General features: G+C 42.4%; 1 protein-coding gene across 8 annotated transcripts in view; it reads left to right on the forward strand.

Moving 5' to 3' along the window:
- The window catches only part of PDE8A (phosphodiesterase 8A), a 157274-nt gene that overhangs the window by 80940 nt on the left and 49328 nt on the right, over window positions 1–27006 (forward strand). For 6 of the 8 annotated variants that reach the window (XM_035714371.2, XM_025437723.3, XM_025437724.3 and 3 more), the window contains exons 4-8: window positions 2359–2415; window positions 3202–3256; window positions 9453–9541; window positions 20725–20803; window positions 22332–22469. In XM_035714371.2, coding sequence (XP_035570264.1) covers window positions 2359–2415; window positions 3202–3256; window positions 9453–9541; window positions 20725–20803; window positions 22332–22469 — 418 coding nt within the window. The remainder of the gene's footprint in view (window positions 1–2358; window positions 2416–3201; window positions 3257–9452; window positions 9542–20724; window positions 20804–22331; window positions 22470–27006) is intronic. The other 2 variants (XM_049108491.1, XM_049108492.1) reach the window with 1 other exon arrangement.

Genomic DNA, 27006 nt, shown 5'->3' on the forward strand with positions numbered 1-27006 from the left:
CATGCCCTCTCTTTTTTCTAACTTCTTGAAACCTGCCCTCCTAACATCTGGGTATACATTTTAATGATGCCAAGTTGTTTCTTTCTTCATTTTCTTGAATTCTAAAGTAAAGGGTATTTTTCCCCCAACCCAGTTTCCTTACATTTCTATTTTTGAGTCTGTTCCTCCTCCTTATGGACAGAAAAAGTCAAGAGTACACCTCTGCCTTTTCATAGTGTTAGCCCTCCTTTGCAGGTATCAACTTGCTTCCAGGTAAACATGGCCTTCCCTTCTGCTTTGCCCTTAGCTCACTGCCCATCCTCATTCCTGTGTCCCAAGTAAGTCATCCAAAACCACTTCCTGAGTTCACCTGCACAGTTACCTACTTGCTAGTATACCACTCAGATCTGTTTTTCTTCTAAAAAGATGAGAGCTGGTTTGAGATAGCTGACTGCATACATAAATTTGGCTTTTCTTTCTTGAAATCTTTGTGATATGGGGATGCCTGGGTGGCTTAGCAGTTGGGTGCCTGCCTTTGGCTCAGTTCGTGATCCTGGGATCTGGGATCGAGTCCCCCATCAGGCTTCCTGCGAGGAGCCTGCTTCTCTCTCTGCCTGTGTCTCTGCCTCCCTCCCTCTCTCTCTCTCTCTCTCTCTCTCTCTGTGTGTCTCTCATGAATAAATAAATAAATCTTAAAAAAAGAAATCTTTGTGATATGACAGAAATATGAACACAAGAAATAAGTACAGTGCCCTGGGAAGTCACGGGAATACCATTTGTGGGTGCCTGTTCTGCCTGGGTAAGATTGGTGCTAGTGTCAACAGCAGCCCACACTTCTGAGGAGTGAACTGGCCTTGTCTGTGTGAGTGTCCATTGTACCAGTCGCCCTTCCATGCTTAAACAGCCCTTCCTATGCCCCCTCTTCAGGAAGAGGAGCATGGCTGTTCTCCAGGCAGGGAGATCCTGGTGGAACCAGGGACAGGCATCCGGTTGGCAGACGCACAGTGACCTGTCGGGAGGGCTCTTCCAATACAGCAGCCACACAGCACCCTTGAGGTTGGCTTCCTCTGGAGCAGGTGGGAGCTGGATGAATGGAGTGGACACTGGGAAAAGCAGAAACACTGAGAGAGACGTGTGAGCCACACGGCCCACGAGAGTGACTGGTTCGTCCCTAGAGCTGTGTGTCCATCTGTGAGCCACTTCTGTACCCCATATGCAGTCTGTATCTGTCGCTGGACTCAGCCTTGAGACAGTGAAGCCCCGGTGCCATGAGGCAGGGCTGTATCAGGGGGGCACAGCTACACCGTTCGTTGATGCATCGTTGGTGGCTGCTTTCATGCTACTGTGGCGGAATGGAGTGGTTGTGACAAGTCTGCCAGGCTCACAAAGTCTAAAATACTTGCCATCAGGCCCTTTACAGAAGAAGCTTGCCAAGCAGAGGTACCTGTTGTGTATGCTGAATTGACATCCTCGGATGTATCTGGAATGGCTATGTTATGTACCATCCTCGGGAGAATTGAGAAAGAGCCACTCAAATGGTTTTGTGTGTTCTGTGACTTGGGAGTGGTTCTGTTTCTTGAACTAACAGAGTGGAAGTCACACAGGAAGTCTTGGCTGTTCTCTGCCCCAACCTGGCACGTTCTCTAGGAAGCCAATATGCTTTGACATGGCTGGGGCCGCCCAGGAACGGTCCGCTCCATTCTCTGAGCTGGAGCCACCGTTGAGTGTGTCTTCCTTGCAGCCCAGGGCTGCCTTCCCCCTCTTCCTGAGGCATGACCCCTCTTCTGCAGAGTCCTGCTTTCCCCTCCAGCATAGGCTGAGCTCTTGCCCATCTCCAGTGGAGCCCCTCCTCCTGCTCTTCCTCTCCTGATTCATATCTTGCATTTCCTGGTTTTGAGTTTCTGTTGCTGCTGCTTTTGCCTACCTAGGAACTCTTGTTTGTACTGCTTAGGGAGCTGACCTTTGGGCTTTGTCCCCACTGTAACCATGGCCATCAGCTTGTGGTAGCACACATGTACTCGTATGTCCCTTTGGCAGAGAGAGACAGATAAACCCAGTCACGTAAGCTGAAGGTAGGGAACATTCTCCACCTGAGACCACATGGATTAGCAAAGACCAGAATGAGTAGCAGGTACACTCTCTCAGCCAGCTGCTAAATTTGCACTCCGTGGGTGTTAGGGTTACTCGTTCACTGAGTAGAGTGTGTCCCCTAGAGGAAGGAAATCAGGTAGCCAAGAAGGTAAATCCAGAGAGTGACATGCTTGCTCTTCTACCTCTTCCCAACTTTAATTGTTCTACCAAGATTAAGTATATTTATCATTTTTAAGAATTGCTTTTTAAGAATTTATTTTAAAATTTGTGGTTTTTTTTTTTTTAAAGGTCTATCAGATCCTCAGAACTCTCTGAAAACACAATTATTATTGGTGTAGTACGGAGGTAAGCTCTCATTTTTTTTGAGGGTGAAGCTCAGGTGTCAATGTCATGCTTGCTCTTAGCAGGGGCCTAGGAACTTATTGCTATGACAGATGTGACTGTCATTAATTTGGCATTTTCTTCTTTCTTCTTTGCTTTCACTTCACCTGGTAGGAGTTTCTGCTCTGTGTGAGGTTTTGTGATTTTTGGACTGGCGTTCACTTTAGAAATAGGCCAACCACAAGAGATTGCCATTCCTAAAAGTACAGATGTTACCCAGGGCTTTCAAATTCCCAAGTATCTACAAAGGTTTGATTCATGTATAAACAGGGGAATTCTTTATTTCTTCTGAAATTGGAGGTAAAGGAAGGACTAGAAATATGTTAAGAGAAGGGCAGTATTCAGACGTTATTTAGCTTATATGCTCTTGTAGGTAGAAGAAAAGATTCTTTGTCCTTTAAACTTTTTCCAGAGCTTTTGGGGGGAAGACATCATTTTTTTTTTAACCGGAAGTAGAAGAAAATGGGGAAGAACTTAAAATAAAATTTTTATGTGTCAAATAGGTATGTGCTTATTTCTGTATTTTGGATGTTAGTACAAAATCTCCATATTTCAAGCATTGCCAGAAAGCAACATACAGAACTAAAATAGAAAACTATTTTCAATTTTATGCTAATGATTGGTGTATTAGTCTAATTTATCTAAGGTTATTTGACATACGACAGTCCTGTATTATAGAAATTAGTGAATAAAGTGATGAACTGTAATTGATAATAACTGTCTCTAACCTTTTACTCTGTTCTTTTGAAGGACGGATAGAGAAGAGTCCTCTGTGATGCCCCTCATTGCTGCTGGCTTTACAAGGGTATGTACCCACTTCTTTGCTATGCAAGTGTAATTCAGCATGAGAAATTAAATTTTATCTCCTTTCAGAGCCACCAAAAGTTTTGAATTCATTTGGAGAAAAAAATTGTTTTCCTTGTGCTATTACAGTTTGGTTTAACTTTAGAACTTGGTAATCTTAATAATCTACAACATATTATGGTTTTGCTCTCTCAAAATTATGCTTGCTAAAGGCATCTAAACATCATAAAATCTTTAATGGCACACTCATGAAAAGTCATGCCATAGGATATGTTGTTTATAAATAAGGCTGACATGTATACATGCAATTTGAAAGGCAGTGCAAGGATCCTGGAAATGAGGCAGCCCAAACATGCCTCCCACTCCCTCCGCAGCCCTCCCTAACCTGTTGGTTTTCCTTAAGCCAAAGGGCTTCTACAAGCTTTGGTCAGCTGGTTGCCATGAACCTTGGGAATCATGGTGGAGAGAACTGAAGAAAGGCTGATCCTGGGACAGATTTGTGGCCCTAATTTCTGTCTATGAGGTTGTCAAGACACCCCAAGCCACGAATTTACTTTAAAGGGGTTCTAGGTGGTAGGTCGTACTCCTGGGCACCTGGCAGAAGCAAATACAGATCCTCCCTTGCAGAAAACGCCTTTGTCTCTGGCCCCAGAGAATCTTTGCAAGTAATTGCTCAAGGGCAGCAGGCAGCAACCCATGGAAGCTGAGCGGTACATAGGAGATGATGCATTGCAAGTGAGAACTAGTAGGGAAAAGACAGCAGAAACAGACCCCCACAGCCCACAGACACCAGAGTAATCAGATGCAAGTTATAAGGCAGTTATGCTTCTTATATGTAAAGAATAAAAGACAAGCTTGGAAATGTCTGCAAGAAATAGAAAACCTTATAAAAAGTGACACAGCAAATTCTAAGCACAGCACCATTGAATTTTGAGAAATGAACACATTATAACCGAAAAATTTTAAACTTAGTGGGTCTGAAGAAATTATCCAGCATGTAGGACAGAGATTCAGTAAGAGAAGATAAGTTAGGTTAAGAAGTGTGGAGTTTAGCTTATGTGTAGTTGGAGTTCCAGGAGGACAGGAAGGAGAATGAGGCAGAGGCAATACTTGAAGAAGATTTTCCAGAACTGACGAAAGACTGTCATCCATAGATTCAGAAATTCCAACAAATCCGAAGTAGAGTAAATAAAAAGAAGACACTTCGTAGTGAAAAAAAGTGGAGAGCTTAAAATCTCACCAGAGAAAAAAGATTGCCTTCAGAAGAATGATGACTAACAGCTGGCTTCTCAGCAGTGATAAATGGAGAGTAGAAAATAGTGTGATAATGCTTTCAATGTGATGAAATAACTACTCACCTAGAGTGTTAACCCTAGCAGGAAGAGCTTTCAAAAATGAGGCTGATGTACGTTCAGCAGTATGGAAACCGAGAGAGTTTGTAAAGGATGTGCTTCAAGTGGAAGGAAGGCAAATGTCAAGCAGAAGCCTTGAAATACAAGAAGGAATGAAGCCGGAAAATGGGGAATATGGGGATAAATGTAAGCACTCATTTACTGTATGAAACAGTAATAGTCACATCTAGTCTGATTAGAGATGGCAGCAGGAGAGGGAGGCCCAGCCGGGTCCCTGTTCACCCTACAGGTCTAGAGGGGATGTACGTGAACTTCAGAGCCCTGTTTGCCCAAGTGCCCTGTCTGAGGCAGAAAACTGAGAAAGGACTGCAGTGACATAGCAGATGAACTGGAACAGAAACTTGAAGAGGAGGGAGGGTGGATGAGGTGGGAGAAGTGGTGAGCAGTGAATGTGCTGCGCCCACGTGCCGCCTGCTGCCGCCCTCTCTCTGTGGCCTTCCCTCCTCCCCCTACCACGCGTGCCTAGACACAGGCATGTGTGTGTGCACGTACGTGCATGAGTAACGTGTACTGTGGCTTCATTTCTAGTTACATAACACAGGAAATGTAAGTAAAATATAATACGTATCTATCTAACTATAATGTTAGACCTAAAAGGAAAAATGCAGACCTGAATGTATAATACTCTTCTAACAGAGGGGGACACCCCAAAAGAAAAACTTGAACAACAGGTCAGTATTTAAATTCTAGATGATCTTAGCAAATCTAGGCATTTTCAAGGTTTGTGGGGAGGAGGTGGAGGTAGAAGTGTTCTCAGGGCCTCATCTAGCAAACATGCGGTTGGGGGTGGGGAGTGGACAGAGTATCCCAAAGTTTTCATCTGGGAAATGTACAGACTAGAACATTGGTTCTCTGGGAGATGGTCGGTTCTGGGAGTGATTGGTACCTTGTTTTCATATAGTAGTAAAGAAATCTGTGTTGGCCTTTGAGATCAGTGAAAAGGAACATAACCATTAATGGAAAAGTTTAACAAACCTTCCAAATTCACAAGAGGAAATATGAAATTTACAGCCACTTGGTCAAACTGTCTGACACAAAAAGGAATATTGTGAAACCAGTCATGAAGACCGAGTAAGAGAGAAGGAATAAAATCAAGTGCATGTGATTTCTTCCATTTTTAAAAAAGATAGGCTGTTCAACTGGGTTATAAAAGTGCAGTTAAATGGTATTTCTAAGACAAAGCGATAAAGGCTTAGTAACAAATGAACAAAGGTAGCAAGTTGATGCAGACAAAAAAGAACACAAATTCCAATGATAACATCTGGTAATCTGCAGCTTACGATTTTACTTTATACACACACAATGTTATATAAATTATATAAAAAAATGAGATCATTATTTTTACCTAGTTTTGTGTTTCCTCTCCCTTTTTTATTGACAACTCCCAAAGCATATGGCCCATATCAGCACCTACCCCCATTCCCTCACCTGCAGTAATCCGTTCAGTTGTCTGAGAACAACCAGTCAGCCGCTGTGAAGCCGCTGTGAACCAGTCAGCCGCTGTTCCTTTCAGTACAGAATCCTGGGTTGGAAGTGTGGATCACCTCTTGCTAGTGGATCCGAGACCATGCCCCTCCTCCAACCTATGTGGGAAAGCATTCACACAAGGAGAAAAACTTTCCCAGCCTGCTCTGAAGATCCTCTTCAGCTTCAAACTGGCTATTTTTTTTTAGCAAGGACCGCTGAAGCTTCTATTTTCTAGTGAAACCTGAGGATAGATGATGTGCCCTGCCTTGGATTCTTTGCTTACCTACAACCACCAGGAGTCATGAAGCTTTATATTTATTTGTATGTGTCTCTTTGAAAAGAGTTGGGAATGTGTGTGTTTGGTGAGCGATGTATTTGAAATTCCCCATAAGGAAATATACTGGCATAGCTGTGTAGGCTGGAGAGGGCACTTTGGTAGAAGGTATAGTAAACCTCAGTCCTTATATTTTCGTCATATAGTCAAGTTATCCTGAAGCTAACTTGAAAATGCAAGGGTAGCTGACGCACACACTCTCCACCCTCCACCCAGTGCTTGGTCAAGGTGTCCTTTGAAGCCCTTGGTAGAAGCACTCTTAGGTGCATGTCCCTAAGCACAGAAGCTTTAAAATGGTCATTCCAAGGGTTCATGACCTAGCAAATAAGGAGGTAGCCACAGGCTCACCATTTTGTGGGAGATGAATTCAAGTGGAGGACCAGTCCTCAGAGACCACAGTGAAAACTAATCTTCCCTCAAGCAGAGTTCCCTTCCTTCACATAGCAACAGGGCCCTGAGGTAGGCAGTAGTGCCAAGGCTTGAGCCAGCCCCTGCCTGAAAGCCAACACCATGGTGGGGTCTCTGGTCTTTAGGAGGCAGCCAGCTATTTTATGGGTTAGTGCCATCATTCAAGATTTCAGGGTGAATGGAGACCTGCTTGCTTCCTCCATTGGACTTGCTGGCAGCCGAGCATTTGCTCAGGTTTGGTGTGTCTCAGTGCTGGTTGTGCATGAGAATCCTCTGGAAAAACTTCTCTACCTAGAGAGGCACTTTGAGGTGGTGGTGGGAGGGGCCTGCACATTGGTATTATTTTGTAAAATTGCAGATAATTTTAACAGCAGCCCAAGGTTGAAAGCCACTGGGTGGGGCCTCACAAAGTAGGTGTGATAAAGGCTCTGGAAAAGCAAGGTTGAATCCGCTCAGGAGTCCACAGGATTCGTGGCCTGGCCCCTCTGGTGGAATGGAGTAGGGATAGGAGGCTAGCGGCTGTTGATGGAGCAGGAGCAGCAGCCTGTCTCCCAGGTGTCCCTGGACTTGGTGCCCTTCTTTGCCCTCCATGCCTTGTGGAATTCTTGGGTCATACTTGAAAATTGGAGAAGGGCTGGAAAGGCTGGATGTTTAGAAGCAGAGCAGAAGTAGTGAGGGGGAGGGACAGACAGCATGGGCGAGATGCCCTGCATTTGGTCACATGTGCTTCTTTTGTAACTTTGCAGTCTACCTTTGGGGTAAAGAAGTTTGGATATATACATTCATACCCAGTGAAAAATCTGGTTGCATGCCTGGGAGGCCATTTGTAAATACACATGTCTCAACATCCTAGGATCTCACTTGCAGAGCAGGTGAGGCCAGCCAGGCCCTTGGCAGCTGCAGTCCCCACCCCTTGTCTACTGGCAGTGGCATAAGCCCTGGGCTCAGGAATCTCCTCCCTGTTCCTGCCTGGTCAGCAGTAGGTCCCTGTGCAGGTTGATGGCATTCTTGGGTGTTCTGTGGAGTCAGGCCCAACTGAGGAATGGACGGCAGGCCAGTGCTCTCCTCTCAGTAGATGAGAGCTGGTTGGCATGGCACCTCTCTCAGACTTCTGTGAGTGAGAAGGGCTGTGTTTTGGTGTGCAGGTTAGGGACCACCATGCCCGTAGCCAGCAGCCCTTGCTGCCTCTCTTCCCCTCCCAGAGACAGCGGTCATCATACTCTATGGTCATATAGCAGTTTGCAGTTCAAGCGCTTTTGTCCACTTGGTTCTTACAGTCCTCTGTGGTGGCTAGGAGCAGGATAGTCTTGTTCTGTAAGTGAAGACACCAGCCCAGGAAGATTGGGTTCCTCATTTAGGGCCATACGGTTTATAAGCCACGAACCTGGAGCTTGTTTGACACTCAGGCAAGATCTTGATCACTGTTTAAATGGGAGAGGTAGGGGCAGCCTAAGTGGCTCAGCGGTTTAGCGCCGCCTTCGGCCGGGGTGTGATCCTGGAGACCCAGGATTGAGTCCCATGTCGGACTCCTTGCATGGAGCCTGCTTCTCCCTCTGCCTGTGTCTCTGCCCACCGCCCCCCTCCCCCTCTCTGTGTGCGTGTTTCTCATGAATAAATAAATAAAATTTAAAAAAAATAAATGGGGGAGCTATTCACCTTCACTGTGGCAGAGACAGGAGCTCCGTGAGGGGCTCGTGTCCCAGGTTTGTCTGGCTTCCGCTTGCGGATGGTGACCTGCCCTGCCTCTTAGGCCTCAGCCTGCTCCTTGGCTGATCCGAGTATTAGCCACGCATTGAGCAGGTGAAAGCCAGAGCTGGTCATAGAAATAGGGGTGAGTTAATGTTCCCAAATATTTCTTCCACCCAACTGGAACTATGTAACAGAACATAGTGAAGTCTAAGATATCTTCACAGAATACATAGTTTGGTGGTGGAATGAGTCCATGCTTCTCAGAACTATGTGATTTGCTTTGTGGTGAAATGCTTCCATTATGTAAACATTATTATATGAGGTAGTAATTGTCCACAGCAGGAAGAGCTCCTGGACAAGGCCATGACTCTGCCAGCACCTCTGACATGGAGGGCCATCCTTTGATGGCTTGGTTGAGCTGTGCTTAGAGGTGAGTGTAGAAGAGAATGTCCTGAGTGGGGGTGATCTTTGTGAAATACAGGTGCAAAGAGAAGTACAAGCATGTTTTTGCTTACTGTGAGCTTGAACAGCTTTGAAGAGTTAAACCATATACTGAACCTGGATAAGGGAATATGCTCTGGGAGTTATAGAACCTCAGTTAAATAAATTCTTCCTTCTACATATTCTAGCTTCTGATGGTGAATGCAGACAACCAGAATCCTCTCACCTCAAACAAAGCATCCTTAAGCAAGCCCTGCCTTTCTGAAGGTGAATTTGGTACCCATAGGCTTTATCTCTCAGTTCCTGTTCATCATTAAAGATCATGTATTTTTTAGATTCCAGTTACCCACTTGAGAAGTCTATTGAAAAGAGTTATTTTTATTGATAGGCATATTAATTTAAAGATACACATTTGTTGATCCACAAAATCTCCTTTCTCTCTGTAGAGGTATGTGGAAAACCCCAGCCTCATGGCCTGTTACAATGAACTGCTCCAGCTGGAGTTCGGAGAGGTGCGGTCCCAGCTGAAACTCAGGTAATTAATTCTGCTACTTCTGGAATGCCCACACCACACCATGTGGGACAGCTTTTTTGTCTTTCTTTTCTTTCTTTTCCTCCTTTCTTTCTTTCGTATTTAGAGATCTCCATTCCCAAATTTTGTTTTGTTTTTTAGGATTTTATTTATTTATTCACGAGAGACGTAGAGAGCAAGGCAGAGACACATGCAGAGGGAGAAGCAGGCTCCCTGCGGGTAGCCTGATGTGGGACTCGATCCTGGGACTCCAGGATCACACCCTGAGCCAAAGGCAGATGCTCAACCGCTGAGGCACCCAGGTATCCCATGGGGCAGCTTTTCGAGCGAGGTTTTCAGTTGTGGCTCTTTTGGCCCTAACTGACCTCCTACTGAAATGGGAGGGAGTGGTGACCTGGCAGCTCTCCTCACACAGACTCTTGGAGTCTGCCTGGGTGTCTAATGACTGGTCAGGTTAATGATGGGAGACTCACATTTAAAGATGGAGCTCCAGGGGTCTTGGGATCAAGTCCCACATCAGGCTCTCCACATCAGGCTCCCCACAGGAAGCTTGCTTCTTCCTCTGTCTGTGTCTCTGCCTCTCGCTCTGTGTCTCTCATGAATTAAAAAAAAAAAAAAAATGGGGCTCCAAAAGAAAACAATTATCTGTTAAGTTTTTTAAGAAAATAAGTTGAAATATATACACACAGCCAACCTACTAATATTTATTATCTTTGCTAAGTGACATGTTTTCTTCTCCACAGAAAGGCATTTTATGATTTGCTCCTGAGCAAGTTTTTTTTTTTTTTTTAAGTGAAATGAGTTAGAAGCCTAAGTCCTTGTACAATAGGAAAAGTAAAAAGATTAGTAAAATTATAGGAGTTTGAGAGAAGGGGAAAAATGTCAGCAGCCCTTTGTCATCCTGGGTTTCTTCCTTGGGGGGCCTGCTGTTCTCTAATATTTCCAGGGATCAAGGAGAGAATGAAATCACTCTGTTTATTCCCAGGGCAGAGATAAGGGGACTAGGCCTGGAGTCGGAAGATTGGTAGGGACCAGTACAGGCTCCACATGCAGGGAAGGAAAGTACTTCACAGGCTGAAGGAGATGAAGCTTGAGGTAGCAGAGAAGTTCTGACGAGCAGATGTGTTTCGAGGCTAATAAAGTGTATGAAAGAGTCTTATTGCCAGATTCTGCCAGGAAACTGAGGTGGCTGGCTGCCCTAAGGCCTGCTCACCCCTCACTCCGGATGCTGACTGGCTGTGGCATTCCTACAGTGGATTAGGCTACCAGCCACTCTGAGGGTAGAGCAGAGTTTTGGAGCAGTTGGTGGTACTAGCGGATACCTGGCCCTATCAAGATGCAGCAGCTGACACCTAGGGAGATTAAACGACTTTGGTCTAGGACCTCACAGGCAGCAGACGGCCATAGGGAGTCCTGCAGATTGTAATCAGCCTTTTTCAAACTGCAGTCATTGTCTCTCTTCCATCCCTAAATTTAAGTGTAACCTCTGACCTTTTCTTCCTGAATACCTTCACCTAGGAAACACAGCATCATCTCCCCTGTGGTCCTAGACGGAAATCACTATGTCTCCTCACACATCCCCAACTCCAGTCACTAACCAAGTCCTATTAATTTTGCCACCTGAGTATCTGTGGAATATACCCACTTCTCTTCCTCTTTAGGCCACTCTCCTCTAACCTGGATTAGTGAACCATCCATTAGTCTCCCTACATCATTCTGGACTCGTCCTTGTCGTTCTGCACACCACGGTAATACGCAACTCCACTTGTGCTTCAGCTCTGCACCTCCCCATTTCCTTCAAGCTAAAGCCCGAACTTTAAGATGTGGCCTGCACAGTTCTCTGTAGTGCATCTCCTGCCTTCCCCTCTGTCCCCACCTGTGGTTCTCCGCACTAGCTGACAACCAAGGGAGAAGTGCATTATCAAGGGCAATATGAGGGAAGGGGGAGATGCGGGCTTGAGAGCTGGGAGAAATCCAGACTTGTTCCACCGGATGTTAAAATGCGCCAACAAGCTATAACAAGCGCCTTTGTGTTACTGCTAGATCAGTAAACTGGAATGTAAAGTGTAGAGATAGACTTGAGTATATTTCAGAATTTAGCATATGATCAACACAGCAGCTTAAATCAATATGGAAAAGGGCAGACTTTTCAGTGAATATGCTTGTGACAGCTCGTTAACTGTTTGGAAGGAAAATTCAGCTCATATTGATCTCACACCCAACCCCAAAATAAATTCCAGTGACTTAAGAGACTTGATGTCAAAAAGTAGGGCCACATAAGTACTAAAAATATAAGTGTACATATGTAACTGGATGATGAAGTCTGTTTAAGTTCTGCATGGCATAAAAGCCAAATTGGGTAAGGAAAGAGATTCAGATTAAACAAATATAAAAATGTTAAGCTTGTCTACAGTTCTTTTTTAAACTGTAAGTAATGTTACATTTTTATTTTGTCTTATTTTAAAGATTTATTTATTTATTTATTTATTTATTTATTTATTTATTTGAAAGAGAGCATGAATGGGAGGGAGAGAGGGAGAGAGAATCTTAAGCAGACTCTGCTGAGCATGGAGTCCAATGGGAGGCTAGATTTCATGATCTTGAGGTCATGATCTGAGCCAAAACCAAGAGTTGGGTGCTTAGCTGACTCTGCTACCAGGCACCCCAATAATGTTACATTTTTAGATAAATAACATACTGGGGAGAATATATCTGTAATATATAGGACAGACAGGTTAATACCCCAAATACGTAAAGGGTTTTTGATCAATCAGTTAAAAAGTGGGAACATCCAGTAGAAGAAATTAAAAAGGCTTGATCAAGCAGTTCACAGGGGGTAGTAATGGCCAGTAAAAGTGAAAAGATAGATGTTTGGCTTCATTAGCAATCAAAGAAATAAAAATGAAATGGTATACTATTTTTTATTTACCAAATCTGCAAAAAGTTTAAAAAGAATGATAAAAACAAGCAGGGCTTCTCACAGATCCATCTCCTCTAAGCTTATTATATCAGAGTTAGGAACTTCTTTCTCATTGTTTTTTTATTTTATTTTTTTAAATAACAGCTTTATTGATGTATAATTCATATTACATCACTTGATTTTTATATACCAAGAAATGAAAGTAATCCCTATTGGCTAAGCTCCTTTGTCTTATTTAGTGAGATAGTTTATTAATACCAAATAATGTAAAAGCATTGCTCTTGTTAGTTTCCTTAATACTGTCTTTACATTTTATGAACAAATAGGCAGTTGCTTTCTTTCTTTTCATCTTCTGAGGCATATAAGAGAACTAAATTGGAAGTGACCCAAATGTCCAATCATGGGGATTTATTGAATAAATTATGGCATAACTTTAAAATAGACTGTTAAATGCATAGGACAATAAACGTCAACCTCATGGTAACCACAAAGCAAAACTTAAGGTAAATACACAAAAGAAAATGAGAAAGAAAAAAAAAAAGAAAAAAAAAAAAAAAAAAAAAGAAAATGAGAAAGAAATCTAAACATAGCACTAAAGAAAGTTATCAAACTAGAAAGAGAAGAAAGGAACAGAGAGTAATTCTAAAAACACGCAGAAAAGAGTGAACAAAATGGCAATAAGTACTTATCCAGTAATTACTGTAAATGTAAATAGACCAAATTCTCTAATCAAAAGGCAGTATACTTGAATAAAAAATAATAAATAATTTTCAAAAAGACTCCTCTGTGTGCCTGCCTAGAAGAGACTTGCTTCAGAAGTAAGGATACACACAGAATGAAAGGGAAAGGATAGAAAAAAGATATTCCACACTAGAAACAAAAAGAAAGCTGGTGTAACTGTATATGAGACAAAATAGGCTTTAAAACAAAGGCTTTAATATTACATATTACATAATATTACATATTACAATATTACATACATATTACATAATATTACATATTACATAATGATAAAGAGGCCAAACCAACAAAAAGATATAACAGTTATAAATATATATACAGCCAACATAGGACACCAACATACGTGAAGTAAATATTAACAGATGTAAAGAGAGAAATTGACAATATAATCCTAGTAGGGGGCTTTAACACCCCACTTAAATCAGTGGATAGATCATCCAGACAGAAAATCAATAAGGGAACATTGGCCTTAAACGGCACATTAGACCAGATGAACTTAATAGATACAATACAGAACATTTCATCCAAAAGCAGCAAGATTTGTGTTCTTCTCAAGTGTTGTACATGCAGCATTCTCCAGGACAGATCATGTTAGGCCACAAAAGAAATCTCCGTGTTTTCAGGAAGATTGAGATTGGAGCAACCATCTTTTCTGATCACAGTGGTATAAACTAGAAATCAATTATAAGAAGAATATTGAGGGAAAAAAACACAAAAATTTGGAGAATGCTACTAAACAACCAATGGGCCACCAGAGAAATCAAAGGAGAAATTTTTTAAAATGCTAAGGAATAGGGATCCCTGGGTAGCTCAGCGGTTTGACACCTGCCTTTGGCCCAGGGCGCGATCCTGGAGTCCCGGGATTGAGTCCCGCGTCGGGCTCCCAGCGTGGAGCCTGCTTCTCCCTCCTCCTGTGTCTCTCTGCCTCTCTCTCTCTTTCTGCCTCTCATGAATAAATAAATAAAATCTTTAAAAACAAAAACAAAAAAACCTCCCAACAACAGAGTCCAGGACCAGATGGCTTCACTGGTGATATCTCCTAAACACTGAATAAAGAATTAATACCAGAGTATTAAGAGTTCTCCAACTCTTCCAAAAAAACAGAAGAGGAAAAAAAAAAAAAAAAAAAAAAGAGGAGGGAACTCTTCCATACTCAATTTATGAGACCAGCATTACCATAGTACCAACCCAGACAAGCAGGCCATGAAATAGTAAAATGACAGGCCAATATCCCTGATGAACATAGATGTAAAAATCCTCAACAAAATATTAGCAAACTGAATTCAGCAATACATTTAAAGGATCATATAACATTTATTCTGAGGATATAAGCATAGTTCAGTCTACAAATCAACATGATATATGCCACATTAACAAAATGAAAACTAAAAATCCTATGATCATCTTAATAGATATAGAAAAAGCATTCGATAGAGTGTAACATTCATTTATGATAAAAACTCTCCACAAAGTGGGTATGGGGGAACGTACCTCAATGTAAGAAAGGCCATATATGACAGACTCACAGTTAACACCATACTCGGTAGTGAAAAGTTGAAAGCTTTTCTCCTAAGGTCAGAGACAGGACAAGAATCCCCCTGCCCCCAAACACACACACACACATTCTTTTATTTAACACAGTACTGGAAGTCCTAACCAGAGTAATTAGCAAGAAAAACAAAAGGTATCCAAATTGGAAAGGAAAAGGTAAAACTGTCACTATTTGCAGATAAAATGATACTATATATAGAAAACCCTAAAGGTACCACCAAAAAAGCTTACTGGAACTAATAAACCAATTCACTAAAGTTACAGGATGCAAAAATCAATAAACAAAAAATCCATTGCATTTCTATACACTAATAATGACCTATCCAAAAGAAAAATAAATCCCATTTATAATTGCTTCAAAAAGAATAAAATATTTAGGAATAAATGACCAAACAGGTAAAAATCCTATACACTGAAAACTGTAAGACATTGATAAAAGAAATTGGAGACTATGCAAATAAATGGGAAAATATATCCTGCTCATGGATCAAAATAATTAATATTGTTAAAATGTCCATACTATATAAAGCAATCTGCAAATTCACTGTAATCCCTATCAAAATTCCAATGACATTTTTCACAGAACTAGAGCGAATAATCGTAAAAACTTATATGAAATCACAAAAGACCCTGAATAGCCAAAGCAATCTTGAGAAATAAGAACAAAGCTAGAAGTATTACGCTTCCTGATTTCAAATTATACTACAAACCTATAGTAATCAAAATAGCATGGTCTGGAATGAAAACAGACACATAGATCAATGGAATAGATTAGAGAGCCCAGAAATAAATCCACGTTTACATAGTCAATTAATCTACAACAAAAGAGGCTAGACTATGAAATGGGGAAAGGACAGTTTTTTTTTAAATAAATGGTTGTTAGGAGAACTGGACCATTATCTTAACCATATACAAAAACTAACTCAAAATGCATTAAAGACTTGTATGTAAGACCTGAAAGCATAAAACTAGAAGAACGCAGAAGTAGCAAGCTCCTTGACACTGGTTTCAGTGATTTTCTTTTTTTGGGTGGATCGAGCTCCAAAAGCAAAGGCATAGAAGCAAAAATCAACAGATGAGACTACATCAAACTAAAAAGCTTCTGCGCAGTGAAGGAAGCCATCAATACAGTGAAGAGTTAACCTGTTGAATGGGAGAAGATATTTGTTAATCATAGATTTGATAAGAGTTAATATCCAAAATACATAAAGAATTCATACAACTAAATAACCAAAAAACTGATTAAGAATTGGGTGGAGGATCTGAATAAACATTTTGTTCAAAGAAGACAGATGCCCAACAGACACATGAGAAGATGCTTAACATCACTAATCCTCAAGGAAATTCAGGTCAAAATCACAGATCTCACTTTGCACCTGTCAGAATGGCCAAAATAAAAAATACAAGAAACTGTAAATGCTGATGAGGGTGTAGAGAAAAGGGAACCTTCATCATTATTGGTAGGAATGCAAACAGGTGCAGTACTGTGGAAAACAGTAAGGAGTTTGCTCAAAAAAGTTAAAAATAGAATTACCATATGACCCAGTAATTCTACTACTATTTACCCAAAGAATGCAAAAACGTGAATTCAAAAAGATAGTATGCACCTCTGTGTTTACTGCAGCATTATTTACAATAGCCAAATTATGGAAGTAACACAAGCGTCCATTGATAGGTAAATGGATACAAGAGATGTTTTACATATATACATATTATAATGTATATATTCATTCCATACTGTATATATATACACACACATATACCTACTATATATAATACATATATGTGTATATATTCCATAGTATGTGTGTATACATACACACACAAACATAGATGTGTGCGCACACAATGGAATATTATTCAGCCATAAAAAGAATGAAATGTTGCCATTAGAGAAAGATAAGTGAAATCTAAACAACAAAACAAATAAAATGAAATTAAACCTAGACTGGGGATCCCTAGGTGGCTCAGTGGTTTGGCACCTGCCTTCAACCCAGGGCGTGATCCTGGAGACCCAGGATCAAGTCCCACATCTGGCTCCCTCCATGGAGCCTGCTTCTCCCTCTGCCTGTGTCTCTGCCTCTCTCTCTCTCTGTGTCTGTCATGAATAAATAAATAAAATCTTTAAAAAACACACACAAAAAAACCTAGACTCCTAAATACAGAGAACAGAGTGGTGGCAAACAGGGAAAGGGGGTTGGGGCTGGATGCCAAATTGGTGAAGGGGATCCCAAGGCACAGACGTATGGTTATAACAAAAGTACATCATGGGAAATAGAGTCAAATAATACAGTTGACCCTTGAACCATGCAGGGCTTAGGGCACTGACCCTTCATGAAGTTGAAAATCCATGTAGAACTTTTGACTCCTCAGAAATTTGAGTATTAACAGCCTACTGTAGATTGGAAGCCCTGTTGATAATATATAACCAGTCATTTAACATATGGTATATTATATATGGATGAGCTGATTGTATTGTTATTAATATTAATTTTGTATGGTAACACATAACTAGACTTGCTGTGATCAGTTTGCAATGTGTACAAATGTCAAATCACTATGTTTAACACATGAAACTAATAGAATATTATATGTCAACTATATTTCATTTAAAAAGACTGAGTTCACCCAAAAGCATAAGATACCTAGGAATAAACCTAACCAAAGAGGTAAAGGATCTATACCCTAAAAACTATAGAACATTTCTGAAAGAAATTGAGGAAGACACAAAGAGATGGAAAAATATTCCATGCTCATGGATTGGCAAAATTAATATTGTGAAAATGTCAATGTTACCCAGGGCAATTTACACGTTTAATGCAATCCCTATCAAAATACCATGGACTTTCTTCAGAGAGTTAGAACAAATTATTTTAAGATTTGTGTGGAATCAGAAAAGACCCCGAATAGCCAGGGGAATTTTAAAAAAGAACACCATAGCTGGGGGCATCACAATGCCAGATTTCAGGTTGTACTACAAAGCTGTGGTCATCAAGACAGTGTGGTACTGGCACAAAAACAGACACATAGGGGATCCCTGGGTGGCTCAGCGGTTTAGCGCCTGCCTTTGGCCCAGGGCGTGATCCTGGAGTCCCGGGATCGAGTCCCACGTTGGGCTCCTGGTGTGGAGCCTGCTTCTCCCTCCTCCTGTGTCTCTGCCTCTCTCTCTCTCTCTCTCTATGCCTATCATAAATAAATAAATAAATAAATAAATAAATAATCTTAAAAAAAAAAAAAAAAAAACAGACACATAGATCAATGGAACAGAATAGAGAACCCAGAAGTGGACCCTGAACTTTATGGTCAACTAATATTCGATAAAGGAGGAAAGACTATCCATTGGAAGAAAGACAGCCTTTTCAATAAATGGTGCTGGGAAAATTGGACATCCACATGCAGAAGAATGAGACTAGACCACTCTCTTTCACCATACACAAAGATAAACTCAAAATGGATGAAAGATCTAAATGTGAGACAAGATTCCATCAAAATCCTAGAGGAGAACACAGGCAACACCCTTTTTGAACTTGGCCACAGTAACTTCTTGCAAGATACATCCTGAAGGCAAAAGAAACAAAAGCAAAAATGAACTATTGGGACTTCATCAAGATAAGAAGCTTTTGCACAGCAAAGGATACAGTCAACAAAACTCAAAGACAACCTACAGAATGGGAGAAGATATTTGCAAATGACGTATCAGATAAAGGGCTAGTTTCCAATATCTATAAAGGACTTCTTAAACTCAACACCAAAGAAGCAAACAATCCAATCATGAAATGGGCAAAAGACATGAACAGAAATCTCACAGAGGAAGACATAGACATGGCCAACATGCACATGAGAAAATGCTCTGCATCACTTGCCATCAGGAAAATACAAATCAAAACCACGATGAGATACCACCTCACACCAGTGAGAATGGGGAAAATTAACAAGGCAGGAAACCACAAATGTCGGAGAGGATGCGGAGAAAAGGGAACCCTCTTACACTGTTGGTGGGAATGTGAACTGGTGCAGCCACTCTGGAAAACTGTGTGGAGGTTCCTCAAAGAGTTAAAAATAGACCTGCCCTACGACCCAGCAATTGCACTGTTGGGGATTTACCCCAAAGATACAGATGCAATGAAACGCCGGGACACCTGCACCCCGATGTTTCTAGCAGCAATGGCCACAATAGCCAAACTGTGGAAGGAGCCTCGGTGTCCATCGAAAGATGAATGGATAAAGAAGATGTGGTTTATGTATACAATGGAATATTACTCAGCCATTAGAAATGACAAATACCCACCATTTGCTTCAACGTGGATGGAACTGGAGGGTATGATGCTGAGTGAAGTAAGTCAATCGGAGAAGGACAAACATTATATGTTCTCATTCATTTGGGGAATATAAATAATAGTGAAAGGGAATATAAGGGAAGGGAGAAGAAATGTGTGGGAAATATCAGAAAGGGAGACAGAACATAAAGACTCCTAACTCTGGGAAACTAACTAAGGGTGGTGGAAGGGGAGGAGGGCGGGGGGTGGGGGTGAATGGGTGACGGGCACGGGGGGAGGGGGCACTTGACGGGATGAGCACTGGGTGTTATTCTGTATGTTGGTAAATTGAACACCAATAAAAAATAAATTTATTAAAAAAATGAACAGTTTAGAAATGGGCTTAATAATATGTTAGATTCTTTAAAAAAAAAAAGTTAGGTTCTTTAAAGTCCTCTCCAGTATGATATTATTTGTTCAGAAAAGTTCATGCTCTCTCTTTATTACTTTATCTTCCTGTAGAAATAGTTTTAAAAACTTTGGATTAGCAGATTCTAATTTTTACTGAAGAGACTAAGAAAAGGACTAACTAAATCAGAAAACTCTAGCTGGTGAAATCTGCAGTTAAGCATAGATTTTATTATTGGTAAAAGTGAAGAGGAAACACTACAGATGTATGATTAAATTATTAGGATGTTTTTTCAAAAGCACATACAATAAATATGTTTACATTTAAAAAAAAGACTGAGTTATCTTTCTGGTAACTGTAGAAGTTTTGTTGTGATATGTATAGGCAGTCAAAGATTACACTGCCAGGTATATATGGAATATGTTCTATAGATAAGTATCAGGTGGTTTATTAATAAAATTACAGTTGACCCTTAAACATCACGGGTTCTTATACGTGGATTCTTTTCAATAAATACAGTAGTATAAATGGATTTTCTCTTCCTTATGATCTTTTTAGTAGCATTTTCTTTTCCCTAGCGTACTTTATTGTGAGGATACATTAAATAACACATATAGCATATAAAATCTGTGTTAGTTGACTGGTTATGTTATCGACAAGGCTTCTTGGTCTACAGTACGTAAGTTTCTGGGTAGTAAAAAGTTGTATGTAGATTTTTGACTGCACAGAGGGTTGGCACTCTTAACCCTTGCCTTGTTCAAGGTTAGCTGCATGGTTATTTCTCTGGATTTTGTGATGATTATCATCTTTTTAAGTTTGTAATTTGCTACAATTTCTTTCCTCCTTCCAAATACGTATTCTTTTTTTACATAAAAAAAGTAAATAATAGCTACAAATGATTGACCATCTCCTTTCTGTCGGGCTCTGTGCAGGATTCTTGATTCTCTTCTCTCACGTAGCCCTCAGGAGGGTTCTCCCAGATGGGGAGGAGGGAGACTCAGGAGGTTCAGTCATGGGCGCAGGGTCCCAGAGCTGCCCTGGCATGTATCCCACGCTGGTCCTCACCCTGGAAGGGAAGGCACAGCTATGCATATTCATGGTCCCAAGTAGCATGGTTACAGAAGGTGTTTATTTGTCTTTATGCTTTTTAATATTTCCCTCCTCCTTTTTCTTGAATTAGTATTTGTTACTTTTATCATCAAATGAAAACCACATTTAAATAAGTTAATACAATAACTCAAGATTGTATTAGATTTTTTTGTAGTGTTTACATTAATCAGTCTTTTTTTTTTTTCCCCTACCCATAAAGGGCTTGTAACTCAATATTCACGGCATTAGAGAAAAGTCAAGAAGCAATTGAAATTACAAGTGAAGACCGCGTTATACAGGTTGGTTATTTTGGAAGTTCATTTTTCTGAATTTCTGGTATTGCTTTAGCATTAAACCCTTCCAGTCTGATGTTTTTTTTTTCTTTTGGAAGTTCAAGAGACCAAGTTTTTCTTAGAGAATCATCAGAACAAAATCTGTAAAATACGTAATTTAAAATAAGTTCCTTTTAAATAAGTAAAGCTACTAATAGTTATTTATGGTGCCAGAAAATATTCTGTGGAAATACCACATTTGCATTTATTATTATTTACTTTTTTGTTTATTTAGCAAGAGGAGGCTTTTATCCAAAGGGATTACCACAGGAGCAGGAGGAGGCTCTCACCCTAAGGTCTTCAAGCTCTAGCCTTTCTCATTGTTTTTGAAGATAGTTTACACCTATAGAAATGTATTAGAAACTACTCAGAATTGCCAGAATAACCTAGTAGTTACTGAACAAATGACTCATTATTAGCAAAGAGGATTCATAAAAGCAGCTTAAGATAATATAGCTTGTACTTTTAGATTACAAAAGAGGGCTTGTGCCAAGGAAATACTCCTTTTGTCTGAGATCAGCTCCACTTTGCTGTCTCTCCTAAGCACTCTAGCTCTTCACTTTAACTTGCAACATGCTTGGTAAAGAGCTGCTGATCCCGGCTTTCAGGAGTCGGTGCCCAGAGAGGCAGCTGGCCGGCATTGAGAGCGCAGGCTGGTGGCAGGCAACTGCCACACCTTCCTAGCTGAGCATCATAGGGCAAGTTACTTTGTCTCCCTAAATGTGCTCTCTGAGCTGTACAGACAAGAATGATACTCCTACAACAACCTGTCTTTTGTCAGGATGTTGTAAGTGGGTGAGTGCGTGTGGAGTGCTTACTAGTGTCTAGCAAGGAAAACAGAACCTAAGTGGTATCAGTCATTGCTTTATCATCACCGCTATTTTATTATTGCTATTATTAGCACATGCACAGCTTTCCTGTACATTTTCTTCTAGTCTTGTGGTCCTCTCTGAAATTTAGCCATACAGCCTTCCATCAGTAAGTACTTCCCAGTTCATAGCCTGCTTTCCCAGCACACGATTCATGTGTATCACTTGAGAGTGGCGACCTAGGGGTTTCATTCCCATTGAACAGATACGCGGATTGAGACTTAGAGGGGGTTGAGTGACTTGCTGGAGGGGAGCCTGGGTGCTTTGCACTTCAGTCTACTACTTCATTCTACTGTGTCATAATCTGAGAAGTGCTCCTATAGCAGTTCAAGCCGGTATTCATGTGGCTTCTTCCTCTTTGGATGTTCAAGGGGATTGGACCAGTTCCTCTCTGGGGCCTCAGGGACCATGACAGAACCCCAGTCAAGTCCCTGGGGTAGAGGCTTCTCTGGACCCCAGGGATCTCCAGGGGTTATGCTCTGCGACTTCAAAACTGTCACAGTGAGCTCCAAGCTCCTGAGCTTTCTGGGTGGAAAACATAATGGCTTAGGGTAAATACTCTGGATTGTCCTCTTCCCAGATTCTCTTTTAATGTGCTTGATGATGTTTCTCTTGTCTCCCCCCAGTATGCAAATCCTGCATTTGAAACAACCATGGGCTATCAGTCAGGTGAATTAATAGGAAAGGAGTTAGCAGAAGTGCCTATAAATGAAAAAAAGGCTGATTTGCTCGATACTATAAATTCATGCATCAGGATAGGCAAGGTAAGTAAGAGGGTTAGTACCTTTTTTACTTTCTGTAACAAAGAGGAAAGGAAGGTGTTTGCCAAGCATCACCTGGGCGGGATAATCTGCATCTCACCCTTCACTGAGGCCCAGGGAAGTGCCGATAGTGTTGGTCCTGTTATTCCCATTTTGCAGATGAGGAAACTAAGATCAAGGAAGTGGAGGAGACAATCAACTGTTATGCAGAATAGCTTTGATTGACACTTGAAGTCAGTATCTTCATCTTTGTTACAAGTACATTGATCTTTCTAATAATTGATTGTCTAAGTGGTAGATGTTGTCAAGTGGCTTCTTTGGGCAGAGGATTGCCGGTAAAGACCCAAGGTCTCAGAACACACCTGAGCCCAACACATCTGCATCTGTTTGGCCTCTTTTGGAATGTCTTCTATGTGCAGGCACTCTGCTAGATTGTGGTATAGAAAAAAGGGCAAAACATAAACTGCTGCCTTGGGGAACTCCTATTCCAGGGTGTGAACATGACAAGTCACATAATCGTGGTGCTGGAGGGATAGATCGAAGGCAGTCTCAGTCTGAAAGGTTATTTCTCAGCACTGGCTTCTGCCAGCACCTCACTATTACTAGGTTTTCATGTGTGATGACAAGGGAAAGGCTGGGATCCCTGGGTGGCTCAGCGGTTTAGCGCCTGCCTTTGGCCCAGGGCCTGATCTTGGAGTCCCGGGATCGAGTCCCATATTGGGCTCCCTGCATGGAGCCTGCTTCTCTCTCTGCCTGTGTCTCTCCCTCTATCTCTGTGTCTCTCATGAATAAATAAATAAAATCTTTAAAAAACAAACAAACAAGGGAAAGGCTATTGCTTTCCATAGTCTTTTCTGCTAGGCTCTTTTTAACTTTTGGAAGTTGGTGAGAGACTATTAATCTGATCATTCAGAATACTTGAAACACTGGTGACCTGCTTTCTTGCCCGCTCCCCCACCCCATAGCCCAGCAGAGCAGTCTGCCATGAGGGGCTGAAGGGCTCTGCAGAGCCTATACCCTACTTTACCTGGGCCCCTTAAGACACCATTTTTGGGTTGTGTCCCTTTGTTCTGTGGCTCTGAGCACACCAGTTTGCCTTGTGAAAACAAGGAAAGGGCAGGCTGGCTGTGAGGGCCCAATGACATACTCCCAGGGGAATGATAAAAATGGGCACTACTTGAATCCCATTCTGCCTTCAACTTTTCTGTCACGGATGATGATTTTCTTACTGGAAAGAGTGGCAGGTCCTCTGGAGAGAGCAGGGAAGACTGAGACGAATGAAGAGCCCCTCAGGCGCTCAGGCATACTGCCTGGGCTGGACCCTGGGTTCCCTCACTCTGAGAGAGGGGGCATCCTCAGAAGGCAGTGACCAAAGAGCAGCCCTGGCGGGGCTTTACCAGGGCCTTCCCAATCCTGACACTGAGGTCCCAGGCTGCCTCTGGGTCAGCCAGTGGTTCTGTTGTGAGGGTCAGCCAGGCATGAGCCAGAGATTATGGCCCTCGTACGCCTTGATCTGGCAACACGAACACTGAGGAGAGCAAGTAGAGAATGGGAGGGGCCAGTTAGTGGGTTAGCGTGAGGCCTTGAGATCCATCCCAATCTGTGTGAGCAACATCTCACCTCCTAACTAATGTCACTGGTGCCAGGTACAAAGGGGCCTCAAACTTGAACAACAGGAGACCTGTTCTCTAAAACCTGTTTATTGTGAGCACAGAATATGAAAGATTATCATATAATTGACCTCAGCATCACTTCATTGGGAGCATGGTTATTTATTTGTGTGTTTTGGAGTTCCTGGGGAGAGCAGAAGAACAGCCATTTGTCCTTGGTTTGCTGACAACGCTGCAGCAGGACAGGCTATTTAGTTGGATAATTTTTGTGAAATGAAACGATATATGGCCTTCATGATTGAGTTTCCCTATGGAGGGAGAAGAAGCACTTGCTAAGGGGTCAGCCAGCCCTGGAAGACAGAGTCACTGGGCTCAGTGGAGAGAGCTCAGACATGCCCTGGGAACCAGAACAGGGACTCAGGAAGTGGTTTGGTAATGGAAAGAGGGCAGCTTCAAAGGGCCAGATTCTAGATGTGCCAGTTGGGGACAGAGAAGAAATTCTGATGATGTTCACACAGAGAGTATGGCAAACATAGCTCTCCACAAACCCCTCTACCTATTGTTCTCAGCCTCAGCCTCCATGCTCATGCTTCTTTGCATCCCCGCCCGTATACATCCTTCCCAATTCCCTCCCTTTCCTCGTCCCCAAGACTTCTCTAGAAGGGCTCTAGAACTCACACTCTCCTCTTCTCACATGCCTGAGCCTTCTATGGGCTCTTCCCTTGGAAATTGTGTCTTGTAGGCACTAGAACATGTTGGCTGCTCAGTGCCTACGTATAATCATGACATTTGGCTGCAGAGCCCTCTAGCTTTTCGAAACTTGGAGCTCCTATGGTTCCTCACAGGCTCCCCTCCTCTCCTGATCTTTCTTCCACCATTCCTCCCAGGTTTACCAGGGTTCTTCGTCCCTGCCGTATTTCTCAGAAATCTCGCTTGGTGAGGCACTTTGCTGCTCTGCATACATGGCCCACGCCTTCCCATTTTCAGCCTCAGCTTCTCACCAGGGTCTCATACAACTTCCCTCCATCATCTTGAAATCACCTTGTCTAACAATTTTTCCCTCATCCCTCGTTAACCAAAATATCCATCCTCTCCAGCCCCTGCTATCTCTGCTCGTTGGTTGGCCTCCCACTTGCCTCATTCCTAGAATGGTTTTGGTTCCTCTCCACCCATCAGTGTCCAGTCCATTGCTAAGCCATGATGTCTGTTACATCCCTGCATCTCAGTGTCTGTTGCCTGGACCTGACCTTGTGTGGGGCCTTCTTGCCACCCTTGGACTGTGGTGGCCGAATCCCATCAGGGCCATTTTCTGGAGATCTCTGGTCAGCGCTTCCTATGCTCCCAAGTGGTTAGTCTGATCACACTGCTCCCTGGGCCTGGAGTGCAATCCCTAGGCCTAGCTACAAGGATTCTACAGACTGACCTTGGCCTCCCAATTCCATTTGGCTGAACAGGAGCCCCAGTGTCCCTTGACTGACTGTGTGCTGGCACTGTGCAAGCCCTGGGGATGACTGGGCACCCAGAGGGGCTGTCTCAGTAGTCCGAGAAGCCCAACTCAGTGCTTGGCCTGCCCCAGAACAGCAGCGGGGCATGGGTCTTCATATGGTTCTGAGGGGAGCATGGCCCAGAGAAGCCTGTGCAAAACCACCTGGGCTGGAACTGAATGGCCATTTACTGAATGTTTGCTATGTGTCAGGACTCGGCCAAGAATTTCTGTATGTTACCAGATGTAATCTTTATGAGTGCGTTCTGAGGTAGTACTATGTTATTCCAGGAACTACAACTCGTATATTTCTGATAGGTCAATATTTTTGATAAGAACTATGATCTGTGATAAGTAAATATTTTTGCTTCTGTTAATGACTGGAGAACTCACAGGCAAAAGTGTTCTCGAAGCAGAGACACTGACTAAATCACTTTGTTCCTCAGCTGGACCATTCAACACTGGCTGAACTGGCTTCCTATTCCTCTCCTTGGGATCTGGCAGCTGCACATGTCTATCCAGAAAGGATTAGCGGAGAAAATCCTGCAGATATATTTTAAAGTTCTGACTGATGGATGGATTGAATTAGTCTCCCATTTTTCTCTCTCTTTTCTATAAAAACTCTATAGAATTATTCTCTCTTGAGAATAATTGAGAATTCACCCATTAAAGTCTGCAATTCACTGGTGTTTGGTCTATTCACAGAGTTTTGTAAATGTCACCACAATCAATTTCCTACATTTCTGTTGGTAGTGAGCTTTGGCAGTAAGTCTGTAGCTATCTGCTGAAGCCTCCTGCGAGGATACACAGGCTGCAGATACAGAAGGCAGGCGGTAGCTTCCTGTCTAGTGACCTCTGTTTAGCTCTTGCCTGGCACAGGCCAGTCTCCCCTCAGAACTATGGTGTGTGAGACCCTCACCTTCCTTCTGCTCCGGAGGTCCATAAGCATGGAGCTGGACTCTCAGGCTGTCTTTTCCTTCAGTCCTTTCCTGAGGACGGTGTGTTCAGAAGTACACTGGGGAGCATCAGAAACCATCCTTTGCTTCTGTCAGAATGTCCTGGCTTCTGCTGAATCCACTTTCTCAGAGGAGCCTGAGAGGAGATTCTCTTGTTGGCATTTGCATGCAGGTTGCCAGGCCATAAGCATGGAAGATTTCAGAATGGACCCTTTGTAAGGGTCTGGACAGATGTGAGCTAAGCCACCAAGGCTGCCACGGTGGTCTGTTTCCTGCCTGGGTCAGCCCTAGGTCCTGAAGGATCTAGAAGGTCAGGAGGGTTAGGGGTCACCCTAAGAGTTGAGTGTCCTACAGTAAATCCTCAAGCTATTTATAGCTTAAGGACCTTGGTGACCCTTGCAGGAATTCAGAACCTTTTAGGTGATGACAAAACCCCACTCCATTCCAGACTTCTCTGCACCACCCCAAGAGTAGGGTTGCCACCTGCAGTC

Source organism: Canis lupus, chromosome 3, assembly GCF_003254725.2.
Source record: "Canis lupus dingo isolate Sandy chromosome 3, ASM325472v2, whole genome shotgun sequence".
NCBI lineage: Eukaryota > Metazoa > Chordata > Mammalia > Carnivora > Canidae > Canis > Canis lupus.